General features: G+C 48.4%; 1 protein-coding gene across 42 annotated transcripts in view; it reads right to left on the reverse strand.

Moving 5' to 3' along the window:
• AFAP1L2 (actin filament associated protein 1 like 2) overlaps window positions 1-20519 on the reverse strand; it is a 108156-nt gene extending 87637 nt beyond the window's left edge. For 25 of the 42 annotated variants that reach the window (XM_074002810.1, XM_074002809.1, XM_074002808.1 and 22 more), the window contains exon 1: window positions 20462-20519. In XM_074002810.1, coding sequence (XP_073858911.1) covers window positions 20462-20477 — 16 coding nt within the window. In that variant the 5' untranslated portion in view covers window positions 20478-20519. Of the gene's footprint in view, window positions 1-14845; window positions 14900-20461 lie in introns of all 42 variants that reach the window. The other 17 variants (XM_074002800.1, XM_005566491.4, XM_005566490.4 and 14 more) reach the window with 1 other exon arrangement.
• Window positions 20520-23613: the final 3094 nt, after the last annotated feature.

Here is a 23613-nt window from a genome sequence, read left to right on the forward strand (position 1 = left end):
ATGTATACTTCTTTTCTTTTCTTTTCTTTTTTTTTTTTTTTTTTGAGACCGAGTTTCACTCTTGTTGCCTAGGCTGGAGTGCAATGGCACAATCTCGGCTCACTGTAACCTCCGCCTCCTGGGTTGACGCTATTCTCCTGCCTCAGCCTCCCGATAGCTGGGATTATAGGCATGAGCCACCACACCTGGCTACTTTTGTATTTTTAGTAGAGACAGGGTTTCTCCATGTTGGTCAGGATGGACTCAAACTCCTGACCTCAGGTGATCCGCTCACCTTGGCCTCCCAAAGTGCTGGGATTACAGGCATGAGCCACCGCGCCTGGCAATATTATGTATATTTCAAAGTAACTAGAAGAAAGGATTTCAAAGGATACCAACACATAAAAATGATAAACACTTCAGGTGATGGATACCCCAAATGCCCTGACTGGATCATTACGCTTTCTATGTATGTAACAAACACTCACATGTACTCCATAAATACACAAATTATTATATAGCCATGAAAGAGGAAAAAAAAAAGATCAACAGTGGTATGCTCTGTTTGGGGGAAAGAAAAAATGTTGTACATATATGGCTGCCTATATGTGGACAACGTTTTGAAAGATACACAAAAATCTGGGGCAGTGTTTGCCTCTCGCAAGGGCAGGCGAATGAACCTGGCTCTGAGGGGCTTCCTTTTTGCTGTGCTCTGTTGCTTTTTAGAACTTTTTACCATAGGGTTTGGAAAGAAGGAGCGGGCAAAAAACAGGGACAGGAGAGGAGGAAAAGGAGGAAGGGAAGGAAAGATGGAAGGGAGGGAACAAAGGGAGGGTGAAGGGAGGGAAGGAGGAAAAAATAGAGAGGAAAGGGGCTTTTTTATTATTGCAGAGAGAAGAAAAAGATCTGGAGAGTGTAACACATCCCTGACAGATATTATCATGGAGGGTGGAATTCTAGGGATTTTCATATTCTATATTACAAATTTCTGCCACATATGCATATTTTATAATAAGCATGTATGACTTTGCCATAAAAATATAGCTGTAAAATTACTACACTGAACTCCTTACAGAGTGAAATAGCAATTTGAAATGTGTAGCTGTTGTGTATGCTATTTTAAATTATTTAAAATAACTCCATCTGAAAAACCAAAAACAACAAAAAGAAGAGGAGAAAGGAAAACTAGGTTTACCCCATTGGGTCCCACCAACTTGGAAATCTGACCCTTTCTTTTTGCCCTGGAAAGTTGGGGGAGACAATAACCAGGGAGGGAAATGGAAACAGAGCTTACTGGAGGTGGGGATTGCCGACGCGCAGCCTGGAGGCTGACAGAGGCTCTCCTTCTCTCTTCCTGAATCCTCAGTCCATCTTCTCTTCTTCTCAGTCTTCCCCTCCCACCTCCAACCTCATCACAGGAAGAATGAAGCAGGACCCGCCTTCTGGTCCTGCCCCTAGCGCTTCTCCCTTGGCCCCAGCGCCCTCGTCCATTCAATGACAATGGATGCAACAACATGGTCTGCCCTAAAAGGACTGAACCCTCTCAAACCCCACGATCCAGTGACAACTGCATTTACACATATGTCAAGAGGAGGAGCCATCATCCCATAAGGAAGCTTCCAGAAGACAGTACGTGAGAGGCACCATCATTCACTCTGATTATTCAGGACCTTTCTTGGCAGCCATGAATCCCATCCTTGCCTCTGCCTCTATCTTCAGCTGCACCCTCTCCACGGCTGCTTGGCCTTCCTTGCTTCATCAATGGCATCTTGTCTGTGGTCCCCACCCCGCTCCAAGCGACGAACCAACTTCACTGGAGCGTCTGCTGCAGGCTCTCTGAGAAGGGCCATTGTTCCCCCCACACTTGTCCAAAGCCTCCATTGAGGGCCGCTGTGAGCGTGGATGGAGGGCATTCATCACCGGGAACATTTGCCAACAAATGAGAGACAGCTGTTGGGCCCCAATGGCGTGTGGCTGAACGTTGCCTGGGGTGAGATTTATTTTTCGAGTGAGAACAACCTCACTTATTTTTCCTTCCAAATTTTAAGAAAAAGAAAAAATACTCACCTTCCTCTGCCAAGCCAGAGTCCAGGGCTATCCCACTAATCACATAGCACGTAAGGCCCATGGGGAGTCCAGCAGCATGGGTTAAACACCTACTTCTAGAGACAGGTACAGCCACAGCCTAGCCCACTGCCTGCTGGGGGCTGTGCCCTGTGGTCAGGGACCACGCCTCACCCCCCGTGATCCTCCACTTGCCCACAGCAGTGCGGGGCCCCCACACTCAGCAGGGACTTCCAAAAGCTCCAGGCCTGGTTGAGAGGGACAGATGGGAAACTCAACAGAACCTCCTGGGAATGATCAGGAACAAAGCAAATGCCCACCTGGGTGCCAAACACTCTGCAGCACATTTTAGGAGCTGTAAAACAGAGACCCCAGGAACAGAGACCCACATAGGCCAGGGACATGAAGCACTGAATGGGCCCCGTATGGAGTATAGGCAGCAGGGGCCAGAGGTAATCAACCAGGGTGGGCTTCCAGGAGGAGGCAGCAGGGGGTGAAGGTGGGTGTGATGGGGAAGGTGAAAGGATGGGAGCAGGTCCCTGGCATGATGAACAGCATGAACAAAGTCCTGGCTGGACCAGCAGGGACAGGACATGGAGACAGGAGGGCTGGAAGCCAGACACACAGGGCAGCCCCGTTTTAGGAGAGGCTCTTTCATCAGGCCAGCGATCTCTTCAGAGATAGCCACAGAGTCCCAAGCTCAGCTGTGAGTGATGCCAAGGCACCCTCCTCCCCATCCTAAAGGAATGCACCAAGATGGCTTGACTGCAGCTGGAGGACCTGACGCCCCGGTTAACATCAGATCCAAACATGGCTGCAGGTCAGGGTCGAAGCCATCTGAGGATGGAGGTCATGTCCAGCTTGATCAAGCTAGACCAGGCAGCAGAATGTGCCGGAGAGTCAGATAGAGCTGGGTTTGGATGCTGCCAGGTTGGCCGTGGGCTTTTGCTGGGGTTGCCTCTGGCCTCAGTGTCCAGCCTCAGTGTGTTCCATGCTCAGAATCAGGATAATGACATTTACCGCTGGATGCCTGCCTCCCTGCCCCCACATCCCATTGTGATTCTGCCAGCCTGTAATAAAATGAAAGTGTCTGACAGAAAAGCCTTGGGAAGCCTTTGATTAACATTCTTAACTCAGCCTAGCTCAGGCAAACAAGTTCCAGCATTCCAGCGGACATCTCCCTGAGCAAAGCGATGCCAAGAATGTCAGTGAAAGATTCTAAAATACTTTTCTTATTGGAACCCTTCCAGGTGTTCAGCCACTCCAGGGAGGCTACAGGTACCTGGCGGAGGGTGGGAGTTAAATAGTTCAGGTTCTCACCACCCCCTCTCAGGAGTCCCTGGGGATTCACTGAGACGACGACGAGTAGAGAATGTCCAAGGAAGGAATCAGAAGCCAGGGAGCGTGGTCACCACCAGATATGGGCAGCCAGACCAAGACTCGGCTGAGAGTCTGAAAACCCACCATCTGGTAGTAACAGCTTCCCAGTCAGTTGCTATGAGACAGGTAAGTTAAGGTCCCAGGCCCTCGGTAACCCCACGGAGAAAACGTCTATCGTAGGACTTCTGACACCTTCAATGGGACATTTGTGAGGGGAAATGAGGGAAACGATGGAATGTATTTTGAAATAAAAAGGAAAAGGACCTGGGCATGGTGGCATGCACCTGTAGTCCCAACTACTCAAGAAGTCGAGGTGGGAGGATCGCTTGAGCCCAGGAGGTCAAGGCTGCAGTGAGCTTTGATGGTACCACTGCACTCCAGACTGGGCAACAGGGAAAGACCCTGTCTCTTAAAAGAAAAAAAAAGGTACTGGCCTTAATTCTTATTTTTAATAACTGCTCTTGATCGTGATTCCCTGCTTAATATCAACAAGGCAGCAGCTGCAAAGCAGGGAAGATGAAGAGAATCAGGGCTGACAGGTGGGGGCTCTTCATGTCAGAGATGGTGCTAGAAGTTAGGAGAGGGGAGATGAATGTGTCCCAAGCAGCCCTGCCCTACCCAGGCAGCAGCCGGAACTGCACCTGCTCCAGAGCAGCTGCCAGGAGGCCCAGGGGTTCCTTAGGCCCAGCAGGCTCTCCTGGCCAGGCTAAGGAATCAACAGCCAGGGAGTGACCGAGCAAAGCACACCCAGCAACAGCATGGTCCCAGGCAGATGTCCTTCTAGAGTTGCAACTCGTGCTTAGGCCATGTGGGCCTCAGTCCTGGGACTGCAGGGGGTTTACCAGCCTCCATGCTTTGCAAAACTCTGATGGTTCTCCCCACAGCAGGCTCCTCCTATTCCCTGAGGTCTCAACCCAAATGTCACCTCCCTAGGGAGACTCTCCATGACCCCCATGCTAATGTTGGACACCACTCCCCACCATCACCAAGTTACTCCCACAACATCCTGCTTTCTTTCTTCACGTGACTCATTACTCTCTGAAATTAACCTGTTGTAGAATGGTGCTTGCATGTTTGTGGTTTGCTTTCCTCCACTGGAACACAAGCTCCATCAGGACAGGGGACTCGTCAGTACTGCGTCGGGCTTACCTCTGCACTGAGACACTGGCACAAAGTAAAGCTCAGAAAATGTCGATTGTCCAAATACCTGGATATTCTCCCATTTAAAGGGGCCAATTAAGGACATCGGCACATTCATTACAAAATCATACACCCTTTGAACTGGAAAAGACCCTGGGGCTGATACCTGAGCTTGAGAAAATAGAAATGAAGATTTCTATTGTCCCCTCACTTAAGATATCAATATTCCAAGGGACCCAAAAAATTGGAAATGCAGGTTCAGAGACATGGGCAGAAACTGAACACTGTCAGTAAAGGATGGACAAGTTGGACGAAGAACAGCTAGAAGGAAGAGGCATCAATAAGCAACATCCAGGGCATGAGAAAGAATGCTGGGAAAACAGTGACACCACCAGAGCCAACCTCAGGGGTTATTTCTATGTTCTGGAAGACTTAAGCTTTAGTCACTGGCTTTAAATGCAATTGGAGTTGCTGCCCACACCCTGAGCCCACATCCAAAAGGGTTAGCTCTTCTCCTGCCCACACTCGCGAGACCCCAGGCAGCACCAGGTCCTGCCTCTGGGGCCCAGGCAGGACACAATGCCAGGCAAACAGGGACCCTGGTCATCTGGTCCACATGGACCTTCGAATCTCAAAAAAGGATTTTAAAAAAGAAAGCAACTATTATTTCAAGTAGAAATAGAGATGATGGAACAAAAAAAGATCAGGGGCCAGCTCTGTCCAGATCCGATCAATCCCAGGGTGGAAAGCGGGGAGAGGGAATGTGTCATGCTTGGATACACTGATTTTGAGTGAATCTCCTGAGTGGAGAGGAGCAAAATGAACCCCTACCTCAGAGTCTAGTGATCTTGTGTCCAGTCAATCAGGTACTAGAAAAATCTAATTCCACTGCATTTTACTCAGTGTGATAAACATTTGGACGCTGGCTGTCAGCCATGACCTGTACTTAGCGATGTGAACCCAAGGATGACTAAGAGCTCAGGCACTCAGAATGGCTGGAGTCGACTGAAAAAAATACACAGCTACGAAAAGCCAGCCCTACCACCCCAGGCTTATTCATGCATCTCCCCTCTTCTGTGACAATGGTGGACTGCTAACCACCACTACAACCCTGACAGTCAAAGGCAAGCTTAGAGTCAAACGTAGGGATAGTCTGTTATCACAGCTTCATGAGAACTTGGACAGTCCAGAAATTAATATGAAGGAAAATGGCCTTACCATGACTCCTCCATAGGGTGAGGGGTGGTAGAGAGTCTCCTCCCCATCCTTCCACAGCACATCACTTGAGCTTCTGGTATTGTTCTCACTATGTCAAATTCTGCTCCAAGTCAGAATTATATGTAGGCTCTGGTATCGACAATAGGCTACAAGCAAATGCATGCAATTTCCCTTTCTTCCCCATACCTCATTCTCCTCCCGCAACAACAATGACCTTCCTAATATGCACCTTTTCGTTTGTATGTGTTTTGCTTAATGTGGATTGCTTCATGAATTTTTAATGACTGTAAATACTATTGTCAACCGTCCTTTTCTGCTTCCTACCTTTCCATGAGCACTGTGTGTTAAAGATTCATCTATGCTGTTGGATGTACATCTCAGCCATTGTTTCTATTGCTGCATAATTCTCTAAGACGTGCATCTATCAGTTTATCTGTTCCCTCTCCCAAGTGACACCTAGACTGCTTCCCATTCTCTACCATGACAAATAATGCTGCAGAGATCATCCTTGACCCTGCCCCCTAATGGGCCCATGCAGACATTTCTTTGGGAATTGCTAGATCGTATGGTAAGTGCATCTTCAACACAATTAAGAATAGTCGGCCGGGCACGGTGGCTCACACCTGTAATCCCAGCACTTTGGGAGGCTGAGGCGGGCAGATCACGAGGTCAGGAATTCAAGATCAGCCTGACCAACATGGTGAAACCCCATCTCTACTAAAGATACAAAAATTAGCCAGGCATGGTGGCATGTACCTGTAATCCCAGCTACTCAGGAGGCTGAGGCAGGAGAATCGCTTGAACCCAGGAGGCGGAGGTTGCAGTGACCCGAGATCACGCCACTGCACTCCAGCCTGGGCAACAAGGTGAGACTCTGTCTCAAAAAAAAAAAAAAAAAAAAAAGGTCTACCTTCCAGACTGGCTGCACTAGCCTATACTCCCTCAGCTCTACATGAAAATGGTTGAACCCAGTGTCCCTGGGAAAATGTGGCTTCGTGCCACGTTCTCATTTCTGCCAGTCTACTAGGTGGTGGTTTTGGTTGACTTGCCTCTGATGACTAAAGGAGCCCAGGCAATTCTTCAGATGCTTGTTAGCCTTTTGGCAGCTTCCTTGACCCGTAAACTCCTGTTCATACCCTTGATTCACTGTCTTTTCCATGTAGATTCCTGCCTTTTTCTGGTTGATTTGCAGGAGTTCCTTGTATATCCTAAATGTTAATAGAACAGCTTTTAAACATTGTAAATCTCTCTCTCCTTTCTGCCAGCTGCCTATTAATTTTGTCCAGGATGTCACTCAGTGAACAGAGCCCTTAACTTTGATGTAATCCAACTCTAAGAAAACCTGAGGACAGCAAACAGTTCTCATTCAGTTGCTGTTTCTTTTTTTCTTTTCTTTTCTTTCTTTCTTTTTTCTTTTTTTTTTTTCTTTTCTTTTTTTTTTTTTTTTTTTTTTTTTTGAGACAGAGTCTCTTTCTGTCACCCAGGCTGGAGTGCAGTAGTGAGATCTCGGTTCACTGCAACCTCTACCTCCAGGATTCAAGCGATTCTCCTGCCTCAGCCTCCAAAGTAGCTGGGATTATAGGTATCCGCCACCACGTCTGGCTAATTTTTGTATTTTTAGTAGAGATGGCATTTCACCATGTCAGCCAGACTGGGCTCGAATTCCTGACCTCAGGTGATCCACCTGCCTCAGCCTCCCAAAGTGCTGGGATTACAGGCATGAGTCACTGGGCCCAACCAATCAGTGTTTCTTGACTACTCACAATATCCCACACATGAGATTAGTGCTGTGAACACCAAGAATACTGTCCTTGGCCCTTAAGGAGCTTACAGCCTACTAAAAATATAGACTTCCATCAACCATAACCCAGACACAACGACCATGGCCATGAGGGTTGTACGAGATGAGGTGAGGGTTAAGGGATCCAGTGGGGGCCAGGGTCAAGGTGTCAAGGCCCAGTGAGCCTTGACAAATATGCTTACCAGGCAGCCCTGAAGGGAAGGCCTTTCAAACCAATGGACCAGCACATGGAGAAGCCCAAGTTAGGGAGCTACAAGGAGTCCAGTATGACTGTGGCACACAGCCAAGTGAAGAATGGCTGCAGAGGCTGGAAAAATAGGAATGAGCCAGGTACACAACGGGCTCAGGCTTTCTCCAGAGCAGTACAAGGACTCCTTACTCTCCCCACAGCCACTGGTGAGCTGCCCTAGATGCCGCCTGCACTCAAGGACAGGTCCTGGTTCAGGGGTCTCAGGAAATCTAGACTTATCTTAGCTAGGATAGCAATGTATTGAAGTCTCAGAGAAACCCATAGACAGAATCCTAGAAAGAAAAGCACAGTGGCTCACACTTGTAATCCCAGCACTTTGGGAGGCTGAGGCAGGAGGATCGCTTGAAGCCAGGAGTTCAAGACCAGCCTGGTCAACATAGTAAGACCCCACCTCTACAAAAAAATGAAAACTAAATTAGCCAGGTGTGGTAGTGTGCACCTGTAAGTCCCAGCTACTCGGGAGGCTGAGTCAGAGGATGGCTTGAGCTCAGGAATTTGAGACTGCAGTAAGCGATGATAGTACCACTGTACTCCAGCCTGGGTGACAGAGCAAGATCCTGTTGAAAGAAAGAAAGGGAAAAAGAAAGAAAAAGGGTTTGTGTGCATCCAAGTTAAACTATCAAGGTGGATAAGAGATATCCACTAGACAGGTCTGGGTTGTCCTGAATGAAATTAGGACTTTCCCTCCTTCACCTCAGTTCTCAGCCACAAAATTCGCCAGCTCTCAAGGGTGCTTGTGTCAGAAATACACCGAATAAAGTCATTAGTGACACCGCAGAATCTTACCCAGGAACTCACCAGGAATGCTGCCAGTCAGCTGTTTCCTCCTAAATCTAAACCATTTTCACACTCATTATGATAATTTTTTAAAAAGCCATTTGGGGAAAATATTTGCTGCAAGCTATGTGACCACCTTTATTATGTTCTCCAACCAGAGAAGAAATCTATATGCACAGACACGTGGCAGCCAAGCCTGAAAGCACAGAGGAGGCCTGCAAGGAACTGAAGTCTGTCCATCCCAACAGAACAAGGTCCTCTGCACTCTCACTTTCTCTCTTCCAAGCTACCTCAACCTTCCCTTGGCAGGAAAATAAATCTTGTAGGACAAGTCTTATGCTTTGAGGACATTAGGTAAATAGCTTTAGGAAATTTTAAGAAAAAGGGGCTGATTGTCATCCCACACCTCCTTTCCCCCAATACGTATGTGCCCCGATCATACCTGATACCCGGAAAGTAAATGCTCAAGGCTGCAAGGAGACAAGGAAGCAGGCAGGCCCCAAGATAGGAGAACCCCATATCCTTTGAACCTACCAAAGGCATTTTCCAACACAATCTTTGGATCACTTCTGCTCTGAGATGATTCCCAACTCTATTGCTAAGCAGAGGGAGGTAACTAAGTGCCCCAAAGCCACCAACACTCTCCTGAGGCTTCCACAAGAGGCTTTAGCACAAGAAGCTTAGCACAAGAGGCTTTCACTCCCATACTGCCATGACATGCACCAGGGGTGAGGCTGTAGCCAAGAAACAAGGCTGACACTGACCTGAGCCCACACTGTTGCCCTGATTGGTGAGCCCCTGTTCTCACACAGGGGATGTGGGCTGCTGATTTGCTCTTACCCTCAACAATACACATGCTGGTGGCTCCCTGCATACCTGAGAGCACTCAGTGATCCACACTCTTACCTCCGGGTCAGAAAAGCAAAATCCCACACGCTAAGGACTTCATGCATGAATTAGAGTCCCTACAACCTTTTTCATCGTGAATAGAGACCTGGAGGCTGGGGGCAGGGAGGGAAGTTGGGGGTGGAATGGGAGAGTGAGTCAGGCTTTGGAAGGATCTGATCTCAAAAGCAACAGCCTGAATTCTCCCTCTGAGAACAAAACAGCCTTTCCACTCTCGAGGGAACCAGTGCGTGGTGAGTTGGGAGCGGCACCTGAATCCCGTAACTCTTGGAGATTTGCTCCCTGCCAGAGCTGTTTACAATTACATCCACCAAACCAGCTTCACATGGGCGGGAGACGGGCGCTTGCCCGCTGAGAAGCCAGGAGGTCAATGGAAAAAATTATTTTAGTCAATGGTGAGCCTTCATGCTTGGAACTTTTATCCAAACAATGGACACTTTCTCATGCTCCTCCTGGGCGGACACCAGTCCCTCCTCTGATACTCAGTTCCTGGGGACCTGGGATGGCAGTGGGAGGAGCCCCTCGCAGTGTGGGAATTTTGACTCCACCCCTTGGTGGTCAGCGAGTCACAGCACTGTTTAAGGACCCACAGAAAGAGAGTAAGTCTGCCCTTTCCTGGTACCCTAATCACTGTGACACTAACCTGCTGGGGGGGGGGGACCACGGGCAAAGTCCCAGGGTTAGCAAGTAGCACTGGATGGGAGGATCGGGGACGGTGCCATTTTTTGCAGCAGGCCATGAGAAGTGACGCCTTTTAGGGCTTGAGGAAGCAGCAGGGGCCACAGTGAACAAATTCCATTGAGACCTGCACTTCTAGGAGGGAGTAAGATACTGAGAATAAGCCCCAGTTTCCCCACCCTGCCTCTGAGGTCACCAGCCCCTCCTGGGGAAAGCCTGGAATTCAAGCCATGGCTATTTGAAATGAGAGCCTCAGACCACCAGAGGCCTGGGGACCAGGAGAGAGTGGGAGGGTCTGACTCTCCTCTGTGTCTTTTTGGCCTCAGGTTCTCAGTGGGAATCCCTTCTTTGAACTCAGGACCCAGGAGACCTGGAGACCTGAATGGAAGTGGTAGAAAGAAACAGAGTGAAAAAGCAGGAGAAAGTCAAGAAGGGAACAAAAGAAGAGAGGAGAAGAGGAGAGGAGAGGGAGGGAGGGAGCAAGAGATGCAGGTACAGGAGCCAGTGTGAGCCTGTGCATCCAAGAGGCGTCCTGAAGCACCCATAACTCACACCTGTGCATGTGGTTTTGAGATCCACCCTTCCTGCTTTGCCCCAGGCTACTTTCAGAACATCTGGGATATTACTAACTTGAACCAGAGACAAGCTTCCACCGACTCCTGGGAGACATGAGTCTCACCCAGCTCAAGTACCTGGAGCAAGACATCTGGAATTGTCACAGCACAACTGTGTCACAGCCATACAGAAACTGTGCTTGACCACCATGCACACCATGATCCTCAGCCACAATTCTGGTAACATCAACGGTAGGGACCCCATCTCTAAAACATGCCAAAGACATGTGATCCAACTCTGCCATGTCAGTCAAGGACCAGCTGCTCTGTACTGGGTGTTCAAGCAGTAGGTGCCACTTCACCATCCTTTATTCTCCCTAAGTGTGCAGGAAACTGCCAAGCAGAAGCCACGGGGGGCTTCTGTTAACTGTAGTACCTAATGTTGGTGCTCATCTTTATTCAAAGAATGTGCTAGAATCGAGTGCTGCAAAAGTCCTGACAATGCAAAGGTGGTAGAGTGTTGACCATTGTGAGCTGATAAGGAGTCTAGGATAGTAACAGAGTATTTGCCTCCAAGGAGACCCAGGGCCATGAAGATGGCCCAAGCAAACTTGCCACCCAGTAGGTCCCAGCTCTGATTCCGGGGACACGAAGCACCCTAGCAGTTCCTTCCAAAAGGACCACATTTGAATTTTAGTAAATCAGCTCAATATGTTCTAGGACTGTGGGTATTAAATAAAAGAAGTCAGTGAAACCTCCAAACAATAAGCTCATTCAACACAATCTTTTTTCCTCCCCCCATCTGGGGACTTGAATACAGTGGACATGAATAAATCCTGTTGTATAAAAACTGGGGGAGAAAAAACGGGGGGTGGAGGATGGAAGGAAATGGCAGGATTCCCACTTGTTGGGCTAACAAGAAGGCTAAGACAGTCCCCCAAACCCAAACAGATGCCAGTGTGCCCAGGCAGCCCAGGGGAGACTGTGGCAGAGGTGTGCAGCCCAGGGAAGGAAGCATCTGGAATCTCCCACTCATAAGCTCCCAGCTTCTCCCTTGCACTCAAACCAGATGTGGGCCTTGGGGCTGCCCCAAACCCGATCCTTCTTAGGTAGACCAGCCACAAACGAGGCCTGACCCTGCATCAAGGAAATTTCACTTCAAGTATGCACAAAAAACACTTCCTGCCTCTCTAAATATCAGTGCTTTCCCCTAACAAAGCTAAGACAATTAGAACTGAGGATTGCACTGGCTATGAGTCTGTAATTCTTCCAGAACACCCTGGAACAGGAGGAAGAGAACTGCCTTTGTGGGTGACTAGTGGTTTTGATGTGTTTGTGATTTAAAAGAGTTGCATGTGTGAAATTTTCCTGTGTAATTCATGGTTGAATGTGACCTCAGCCCATGTGGTCCTCACGGATGGAAGTTCCACAACCTTCCAACAGGCTGTGCTTAATAGAGATGCAGACACAGACTCAGCTCCCCAGGGTACACAGCGAGATAAAATTCACCTGAAAAACAGGCAAATTCAACATGGGCTTTGATAAAAACAAATAAATAAATAAAAAGGAGACCACCAAGATCTTAAGATTCCATTAGGATCACCAGAGTGATACTTCTTCCTTCTTGGGGACTTCTACATCCTGTCTGCTGGCCTGGTGCAGAGATGACTGGTAATTCTGCCCTTGCATCAAAAGGCTTCTCGCTGTCTAGAAATAAAAGGACTAATTCCTTACATCAAATGCGACTAGGTATGTTATTTCGATAAATCATGGGTTCTTCCCCTCAAAATCAATTCTAGCTAGCATAGACAAGCAGGACTGCCAAAAACAAAAAGTCAACCAGGAAATAATTATCCTGCAGACTTGAGTACTCAATTCTAATACAATAACTTTATTGGTGGAAAAATAAAAAAAGACTTGCAGACAGGCTGCCAAAGTCAGTACATTAGATCCATGTGTGGATAGCAGCCGAGTTCCCAGGGTGGGAACCTGAGTCTAATGCTCTTATATTCCATGGTTCCTCCTGGGCTTGTTGGCTGCCTGGCCTTTAGGGGAGCTGCTTTTGCCTTTTCTCTAAACAAAGGGAGAGCTTCCACTATAACACTGATTGTGCCTAATGAAAAAGTCTCTGGCATTTAGGATGTCATCAGGCATGAGCCTTTTCGTTTTGTACCAAATTTCTCACCCTTTTCTGCTGTATACACCTCCAGAACCATTGCAGACACACCCACACCAAGACTCGGTTGCTAATTACAACCCAGGATAACCAACCTTGACCTTGATCCTTCATCTTATACCACAGCATCACAACTGCTAGAGTGTTTTTAAAAGTCAGCTTTATTGAGGTTCATTTACACACAGAAAAAAAAAAAAACCCTGTTAACTACACTGTTAACTACACAGTTCTGAATTGTGACGAGTCTGTATGACTGTGTAACCACTACCAAAATAAAGATATTGAACATCTCTATCATTCCAAAACTTTTCCTCATGCCCTTTGTAGCTCACGCCTTCCCCTAGTCCCAGTCCTGGCAACTACTGATCTATTTCCGTATAGTTTCGCCGTTTCCAGAAAGTCATATAAATAGAATCATTCAGTGTGTAAGCTTTTGAATCTTGAAAAGCAGTATGCTTCTTTCACTTAGCATACTGGTGTGTATCACCAGTGATAAGTTACGATCTGCCAGTTTTTAAGCTTTGGACTTTCACTTTCTTGTCAAAGAGACAAAATAATTGGCTCTAGCTCATCTTTGCTATGGAGACATCAAACTCTTGATTCAGAAGCTTTTACTAAAGCTTAGGTCCGGTAATAGGGCAACTCACCATCTCAGTTGGCCCAGGACTGCGGGGTTTCCTGGGACACCAGACTTTCAGTGGTAAAACCAGGAAAGTCCCAAGCAAGCTGGGAAGGCTCGTCATTCAATTTGGGAAAACCACCTCCAAGGGTAGGACTGTACATTCACCCAGCTTGGATTCTTCCTGTTGCACAGTGGTTGCTGTCTCTGCGCTAACAGCTGGCTAGCCTCTCTTGGTTTAATCTCCAGCAGAAGGCTGATTGGCAGTGTGCTGGGGCTGAGTTTCCATACAAGCTCACCACAGTTCACCAGGACTGTATCTGCCTTTGAAGTCCTGGGAGGAGCTCCAGGAAGTGAGAAGAGAACTCAGGGATCTGCTTAGAAAACAGCAGAATAGGGCTTCTCTGGGCATGGCTGCCTCTCCCCACTCCTCCCTAACACCAGACTCCCCTGAGAGATGTGAGATCCATGGTCCCTGGCCTCACTGTGTTTTTGCATCAGTCCAGTGCATTGCGTCCAGGGGGAGGCAGGCTCCTCCTGTTTTCCTACACATTCTCCCTTCTCCCCGCTCAATGCTGTTTGTGGTTAGTTTGTTTTTTGAAACTAACTAGGGAGAATATGAGAGTCAAGTGATAGAAAATTAGGAAAGGGCTCAAAGCTACTATTTGAATGTAAGGGTCTCTCCTATATGGACTTACTGACACATCAGAGAAAAGTCAGGCAGGGCTAGGATGTAGCTCTACACATAAGGAATAAGCAATTCCTCGCCTCTTTCTCCACTGACATGAAGAATACACAGATGCTATCTCTGAGAAGCTAGGGTGCCTAGAGGCTGAGAAGCCCTGACTTGTATCTCCTAACAGCAGTGAAAAGCACACAGTGGGCAGAGCCCAGTGAACTGTGCAAAGGCGGGGACTGGTGGGATCAGAACCACATGCCAGAGGTTTCAGGGTATCTGCTCCCCTGCATTAATTTAACATTCTCTTTCTCAAAGTCTTTACCAATAGCTCTTACAAGTTATTCCACCAAGTGGCCTGCAAGGTAGATTAGTAATCATTATCCTCACTCACACAGATGAGGAAACAAGGCTCAGAAAGATTAATTGACTTGCCCAAGGTCGCATAGCAAGTTAGTGGCAAAAGTCAGATTAGAACTCCGAGCCCCTGAGTGCCCAGGCCGGCGCCCAGCTCCATGATCTCCCTCAACCATCCACCCAGAGCATGGGCAGAGCCAGGTCTGCGCCCTCGGGAGCCCTGGAGGCCAGACGAGCTGCTGCAGAGGGCACAGACAGGCTCATACTCACATGCAGAAACCTGCCGGATCCTTCTCTGTACCACCAGACAGCAACACCCCTGTGCTGGAACAGACAGAAATAAGGCTCAAGTCGGGAAAGCCAAAGGTGGCCACTGTGGGCCTTCATCTCCATTTCTGGAATTTGCCTTTGGGATTTTGCTTCATTTCTTTTTGTGAACCAGGTCTGTTCTCCAGAGCTAGAGCATGGGAGAATATGTGATCTCTTTGCCTGGAATTTGTTCATTTCCCCATTCCCCAATCATGTCCCAGACACCTACTATGCAGCTGGCAGTGTGCCAGGGGCTGGAGAGGGACATAAGGAAAGACAAAGTCCCTGTCTTGAAGGAGTTCAACCTTGCAGGGAAACAAACATAGACATGTACAATTATTAGAGAAATGTGACACTAATTCCACAAATATTTGTTGCATACCTGCGATGTGCTAGGCATTAATGAGGCTATCCCAAGAGTAATGAGGGTACACATCGGGAGTCAGGGGAAGCTTCCTGGGTGAAGAGACATGAGAGCTAGGTCCTGAAGATTGAGGAGAGTTTAACTGAGCAGCTAGTCCCTTCCTGGCTGAAGGGACACTGATAAGGAAAGAATCTGAAATTGCTTTGAGCACTTCTTTCCTAAATAAATCCTTGAAAACGAATTCTACCCTTTAGAGACTCAGTTCTCAGGGATATTATATCCTATTTCTGACTGTCTGGACTGTTGCTTAATCTCTGTAGGCCTCAGTAAGTCTGTCTCTCAAATGGGAGTGAATAATGCTCCGTGTTGCAGAGGGTAGCTCTGGGCTCAATGAACAATCTTTGGAGACACGGTCACACAAAAGTCCTTGAGAAATGGATTCCTCACATGGCCTACAGCATTCTCTTTCCCACTAAGTCTGCTACTCTCCAGCTCTCAACAGGAAATTGGTTTTATTTATAAGAATCACAATCCTAAACTGACCTTTGCTGGGCTACCCACCCACATTCCCTCCCTCATTTCCCTCTCCTCCCTAAGACACATCCTCTCTCCAAAGATTCCTCAGTGACCACAGAACAACTAGCATCGAAGAGCCATTGGAAAGTCAGATAGAGGAACACTACGAACACTGGAGGTTGTTTTCCAGATGGGGAAACTGAGGCCTGGAGAGCTCAGCAGTTTGCCCAAGGAAATGAAGCCTGTGGATCTCCAGGTTCCTGAGCCGCGACCTTCTTCATTGCACCATGACTGCCTTCATGTCTCAGCCAGGGCTCTGAACAGAACAAGCCATCCTCCCTCGGCGTGGGGGAAGTCTCTCTTCCCTGAATGACAGAAGCCTTTAAAGAAACATTTCCCGTTATTAAAGGGAATTGGAAGAAAACTGGCACAGTTTCCTCAGCTTTGAAGCTCCTTGGCCTTTCCTGGCCCTTTAATTGTGCTGGAAGCAGCCCAGCTCCCAGAGGTCCCACCCCTTCAGAAGAGAGGAAGGGCCCAAAGCAGAATTCCCCCACTCCGCTTGGCCTTTCAGCACCAAAAGTGACCTCTCAGTATTTCTGTTTCAGGCCATTTCATTGCCACATCATCCAGGGCTCCCACGCAACTTCAAAGTCAGGGAGCTCAGGGTCAAGTACAGGGAGCAAACCCTGAGCTTAGGATTTTAAGCACTACATTTGAGATAGTTTTTAAGCCATGTTCCCATAGCCTTTTAAAGCCTCTAATAGCTGAAGGTGATTACAGTAGATTTCTGCTGGTATTATAAGATTTGGTTAAGGAACATGATGTGAGCATGGGGGGGTATCCCTTTCACCCCACACTTGCTTTCAGTTTTCCAGGTGAAGAAAGCGTATGTAAAATTACAGACCTGTTGTGCTCTTTTGACATTTCATGTTTTGTAGGAAATTTGGTTTCCAACTTTGGCTGCTCAATGGAACCACCTGAAGACCTTTAAAAACTACAGTGCCCAAGCTGTACCCCAGACCAATTGCATCAGAATGTCTTGAGTGGGGCCTTTACATCCATATTTCTGAAAGCTCCACAGATGATTCCATGCACAGCAAAGGTTTAGAACTACTGCCTTAGGTAGAACTTCAACAGAAAAAAAACCTGAGTTCGTAGGCACTGAAAAATAACAAATACAGATGATCCCTGAAGGTAGCATGCCCATCTCTTTTAATTTGCTTTTCTTTTCCAGGCCTTCCCTGACCACAGGTCTCAGGATCCCCATACAAACTTTAACGTATTTACTGGATTGACTCTTTGCAGTTCATATCTGCCTCCAGCGCCCTAGAGCTAAGTCGGGGGACTGGATGATCAAATTCAGAAACAAAAGAACCACAGAGAAAGAATGATTAGACTTTCAAACAATTACTGTGATCTAAATTGAATCTGAATATCTCAACCAGGCCCATCTGTATCCAAGTGTGATGCAATTTCAGGAAGCTTCGGCATGGATGTTCCAAGCACAATCCACAGATAGTAGGTCAGTCACATTTGGCCCAGACTCACTCACCAGCTGGGAGAGCAGTCAGAACCAGAATGCGTGACCACACTGGGTGAGTTCAGCCAATGGGCTCACGCACAGCGATAAAAGGATGCTCTTATGAGAGTCATAAATATGTAAACACATAAGGATGGGAACCTTCTCAAAGCACCCTGTAGGACTTGGCCCCACATCCTGACATTTGCGAGAGTCTTACTGCTTATACAACGCCAAAGAGATTCACATACAAAACATAGCCACTTTACCATCGCTATTTACAGCAACTCTCATAAAAGTGCCATCTCTCTAGGAAGGGACTCCCACGTACTCCCCGATCCCTTATTTTTGCTTGGGCGAGTCATGGCTATCTAGCAGAAATCTTGGAAGGGACTGGGAAGAAAGTCTGGAAGTGTCTCTGCATCAGGCATATCACATGGGTGATATTCCAACCACCCATCAACTCCAGACCTCACTTTACATCCTACAAGACAATGGAAAATCCACTCAGAGCCTAAAAATGATAGGCCATTTTTGGAAGATGTAGAATATATATAACAAGCAGGCTAAGGAACATGGAAAGACAATTTCTCCTACATGAACTGCTTTATAAGATTTGCAAATTAGAGAAAACACTTTGAGACTCTGAAGACAGCCATGAGGCATTTCCACCTACCTGGGAGAGGGAGAGCTCAAAATTGGAAATACAGAAACAGAATGAAGAGGCATTTAAATAACACATTTAAAAAGTGTCACACATAATAAGAATTTTTCTTTACAATTTTTACTTAGGCTCCGAGAGCCCAACTAAATAAACCTGTTTTTTCCATTTAACTTTGTTGTTTAAACCACTATTCCTCGTTATCCCAATAACCATTCAATCTCAACTTTAAGATGATGCCCCCAGTCTCCGACAAGCAAGAGGAGTCTACTGATTCTAGTCAGTTACACTGGTTAATTAGAGATGGGCTTCATTTTGCATTTTGCACAGACGAACTTCTCCATTTAAAGGGTGTTCAAAGCACAACTTATCTGCCTCTCAGGAGAATGGGGAATTCTATATCCTGGGGCTGGGGGATCCCCAAATTCCTCAGTGAAAAGTGTAGTAAACATATTAGCGGCATGACACCAGGGAGACCAAATAAAGATTTTTCTCATGAGTCAAACACTGGAATTTGAGTTGGATTAGCCTCTGAAACCTAGATAATTCTCAGGTTTACCCACTTATCACTCTGTGTCTGATTTACTGCAAAATGATGAGGCAGAGACATGTGTTACCAAAAAACATAAGCACCCTGACCTGGAAACTAAGTTCCCTTCAGCTGGCAAAATGCCCCTAACTGATCCTCTTCGCGGGTGGGAGGATTTTAAGCTCCTGAGAGAGAAAGATAACTAAGGAGACTTTTATCAGGTCAAGGGCCAAGTCAAAAGCTGTTAATACAAAAGCCTTCTTAGAATAACTGGACATTTGGAAAGAAGACCCCGAATGTGATTTGCCCTGATTTAGAGAGATGAATATGCTGATTTGAGAAAGTAGCTTGCAGCCTACAGCTAACACCCCCCCCCCCAATACACACACCCCAGCTTTGCAAGTCAGGGAGCTGGAAGGCACCCCAGAGGCCAACACTTCCTGTCAGGCTCAACTCAAGGCCTGAATTCCCAGAGAGGGTCCCTCCCAAAGGGCGGAGGGGCCCCGGTGGGGAGGGAGTGCAAACGGCCATGTTACAAGGAGCGGGACTGTGGCTTCCTCAAGTGTCTGAGACAGCGTAAGTGCGCATTCAGTCATTCAAGCACAAAACTGACGTGATCCCAGTAGAATTTGAGACGAAGAAAATCACTGGGTTAGAAATGCGAGAGAAGCTCCAGAGAGGGTTCACAGAAAGAAATCAAAGGTGGCCAACTCCTCTAACCTTGTTCCCCGCCCCTCTCCACCCCTCCCCACCCCCGCCGGCTCCCTGCTGTCGGCAAAGACCCTTCCTGAATATGTGAAGCGCTGTCTGAGACTTGGATCTTTTGCCTTCACCAGTAACCAGGAGACCCAGATGAGAAAAAGCAATGGGAAAGTGAAAGACATGACTACTTTAGGGAGGCCGGTCCCAACAGGTCCCTTTATGTCAGTTTCGGGGATCAGAGCCCGCCGGGAGTGAGGTTTCTTGGGAATCTGAGCGTTCTCTTTTTATTACTCTCTCCCAGGGGAAAACAAATATAGAAGCAGCATTTCCTCTCGCAGGTTTGGCGGAGACCGGTCTAGCACAAGAGAAGGCAAGAGCCTTTTCCAAAGGGAAGGGGTCTGTGGGGGGGATGGGGGAGGGGGAGCGCCTGCAGCGTTCCGCTTAAGGGGCAACTCCCTGTACTCCCTTTTCAAAAGAACCGCAATCGAGTCGTGTAGACCAGCTCCGAGGCTCCGAGTGCGGGTGCTAAGCTGGGCACTGGGCGCACCCGGGACGGCCCGCCCACCAGAGTTTGGCGGAGATCCTGGCCCTAGCCAAATCCAAAGCTCGCCCAGCTGCGCACTGAGTTAAGCCCTCGGGCCGGGAGGCCTCCAGGAGCTCCACCTGCCGGGCACTCCGTTCGGCCCCCAACCCTCGCATCCCTCCTTTCTTGGGGTGGGGTAGCGGAGAAGGGCTTGGAGATAAAGGTGACCCGAACGGCAGGACGTTTGGGGAGGCCCGAACTAGCCCGGGGAGGGTCTGCGCGCCAACTCCACTGCCCAAACGCTTTGCCCGGAGCAGGAAGCCCCTAGCCCAGCGGGCGACCGTGAGAAAGGACCCAACACCCCGCCCCTTTTCCCCCAGCAGCTCAGCACGGTTCCCACCTTCTTCTGGGCTTCCTTGGCCCCAGGCATCTTTACCGCGCGGCGGAACTGATGGTGGAGTGGGGTGCCGGGCGCACCCTCTCTCCTGCAACAGGTGAGAAGCCCCGCCACGCCCCCCACTGACGACCCCCTCCTTCCGCGCCCGGGAGGATCAAAGGGCTCGGGGCCGCGGCAGTCACCTAAGAGCCCACCCGCCCAGTCCGCGGCGCCGCTGTCGCCCCCTCTTCGGCCCAGGTCCGGGCTGGGTGGTGGCAGCGGGCTCTGCTTATCCCGAGTTCTGGCGAGACCAGTCCTAGCCCTGCCCTCGGCGTTGCTGGGCGAAAGGGAGTGGGTGTGCGCCGCGCGGGGAACCCGCGCCCTCACCTTTGTACCGCTCCATCGGGGCCACGGAGTGCGCTCCTCGCGGCTCGGCTTCGGCGCTGCTCTCCCGGCGCTCGGCTCAGCGCCCAGGCCGCCGCGCTGGCCCCTCCCCGTGAGGTCACGCTCGCGGCCGGACCTTCTGGCTGGGCCGCCGCGCCCCGGGTCCTCGGACCCGGCCCCCGCCGGGCACGCCCCCAGCGCCCCTGTCCCCGCGCTGGAGAACTCCGGCCCGCCGGGGCTGACAGTCGGCCCTTGAGTTGGTGCGCACCCGCGGCCCCACTCGCCGCCCCCGGTCGCCTTGGCACTCCCTTCACGTCTTGGCTCCGGGGGCGTCAAGAGGGAACGAGACTGGAACGTTCCCAAACCCTGGGGGAGGCTCCGGGAGGCCGGGCTTGGGTGGGCCTCCAAGATTGTTTTTCCCCCACCCCGCTGCAAACCCAATGCCTGGAGGAGGAGACTGAGGTGCAAGCTAGGAGCCTGAGACTTGCTTAGATCTAGCTCCTCGTGGATGACTCCCGAGCCAGAGCGCTTTTGCCCTAGGCCTTCCTGGAGGGGCGACGAGGGCAGGGGGGCGGGCAACCAAGCCTGCTCCGGGTTCTTTGGGGATTGCTCCCACTCTCTTGGAACCCTCTGGGCAGCCGCTGCCAATTGCACACACTTTAGGGTGTGTGAAAACATCTGCTTGCTGACTTCTACCTGAATTTCCAGGGCCAACGACACAAGTCAGGGAGTGCCGTTTCCGGGGTGCCCAGTAAACCTGACCGCCTTGGAGGGGTGGCACCGGTTCCATAAGCAAGCTCGGTCATGGCTCTGAATCTCCACCCTGCACTGCCTCCATCCAGCAAATGCCACACTTACATCCTTTACCTTTTGCCACCGGTCTTTCCAGGCCCTTAACACGACCGAGTCTTCCCCATCCTCCCCCCAGAGATCTATGTGTTCTTTGAAACTATTCAGTTTTCATTTTAAAATCTCAGTCACGGTTTGTGCTGGGTGCCTGGTTTCTTAACAAGTTCCCCAGCTTCCTTGAAGGAATACTTAAGGAAGATTTGGCAGTGGTGGTTTTCTAAAAGACTTCTTAATTCTTCCTCGGAATCGCAGATTTTGTTTTGATGTTTGGAGACCTCCCCCAACCCCTCCCAGGAGCATGTAGAAATATTTTTCTTAGTTATACTAGCACCTAATGTGGATGAAGACCTCCCCACAAGCCAGGCACGGCGCTAAGGGCTGTGCATCACTGCCTTTAGTTTCCCCGATAACCCTGTGACATGGGTGTTATTATGATCTCTTTCATAGAGGTGAAGCAGCTACGGCTGGGCGCGGTGGCTCACACCTGTAATCCCAGCACTTTGGGAGGCTGAGGCGGGTGGATCACGAGGTCAGGAGTTCGAGACTAGCCTGGCCAACATGGTGAAAATCCATCTCTACCTATATATACACACAAAAAAAAATTAACTGGGCTTGGTAGCAGATGCCTGTAAACTCAGCTACTCGGAAGGCTGAGGCAGGAGAATCATTTGAACTTGGGAGGTGGTGGTTGCAGTGAGCTAAAATCGCAGGACTGCACTCCAGTCTGGGTGACAGTGTGAGACTACGTCTCAAAAAAAAAAAAAAAAAACAGAGGTTAAGCAATTTGCTCAAAGTCACATAGCTAGAAAAGAGAGGAGCAGGTGTTAAACTTGGATCTGTGTGCTTCCAAATGTGTATTTTTATTTTTATTTTTTTAGAGACAAGGTCTTGGTTTGTTGCCCAGGTTGGAGTGCAGTGGCACCATCTTGGCTCACTGCGGCCTCAAACTCCTGGGCTTCACACTGATCATTAGAGAAATGCAAATCAAAACTGCAATGATATACCATACCATCACAATGGCTATTATTAAAAAGTCAAAAAATAACAGATGCTGGCGAGGTTGCAGAGAAAATGGAATGCTTATACACTGCTGGTGGGAATGTAAATTAGTTCAACTATTGTGAAAAGTACTTTGGTGATTTCTCAAACAACTTAAAACAGAACTACCATTCAACCCTGAAATCCCATTATTGGGTATATACCCAAAGGAGTATAAGTGGTTCTACCATAAAGACATATGCACATGTATGTTTATTGCAGCACTACTCAAATAGCAAAGATATGGAATCAACCTAAATGGTCATCAACAGTAGACTGGATACATAAAATATGGTATATATACACCACAGAATACTATGCAGTCATAAAAAAGAACAAGACCATGTCCTTTGCAGCAAAGATGTGAAGGAACTGGAACAAGACCATGCCTTTGCAGCAAGGAGGAATGGAGCTGGGGGTCATTTTCATAAGCAAACTAATGCAGGAACAGATAACCAAATACCACATGTTCTCACTTTTAAGTGGGATCTAAATACTGAGTACACATGGACACACAAAAGGGAACAACAGACACCACAGCCTACTTGAGGGTGGAGGGTGAGAGGAGAGTGGGGATTGAAAAATAACCTATTGGGCACTATGCTTATTACCTGCGTGATGAAATAATCTCCACACTGAACCCCTGTGACACACAATTTACCTATATAACAAATTTGCACATTTGCCCCGAATCTAAAATAAAAGTTTAAAAAGAAAAAGAATCATCATCTGAAAATTAAATACTTAAAAAAATATATTTAAGGTAAAACCGGAATGTGTTGTGTTGAATGAAATAAAATGTTAGGGCCAGGCGCGGGGCTCCTACGTGTATTTCCCAGCACTTTGGGAGGCCAAGGCGGGCAGATCACCTGAGGTCAGGAGTTCGGGACCAGCCTGGCCAACATGAAGAAACCCAGTCTCTACTAAAAATACAAAAATTAGCCGAGAGTGGTGGTGCACACCTGTAATCCCAGCTACTTGGGAGGCTGAAGCATGAGAATTGCTTGAACCGAGGAACTGGAGGTTGTAGTGAGCTGAGATCATGCCACTGCACTCTAGCCTGGGTAACAGAGCAAGACTGTCTCAAAAATAAATAAATAAAATTAAAAATAAAACAATTAAAATGAAATAAAACATTACAAACAAACAACAATTAAAAAACCTCCTGGGCTTCAGTAATCCTCCCACCTCAGCCTCCCAGGTAGCTAGGACTACAGGCACATACCATGACACTCGCCTAGTTTTGTTGTTGCTGTTGTTAATTTACT

The sequence above is a fragment of the Macaca fascicularis genome, chromosome 9, assembly GCF_037993035.2.
Source record: "Macaca fascicularis isolate 582-1 chromosome 9, T2T-MFA8v1.1".
In the NCBI taxonomy this organism is placed as follows: domain Eukaryota; kingdom Metazoa; phylum Chordata; class Mammalia; order Primates; family Cercopithecidae; genus Macaca; species Macaca fascicularis.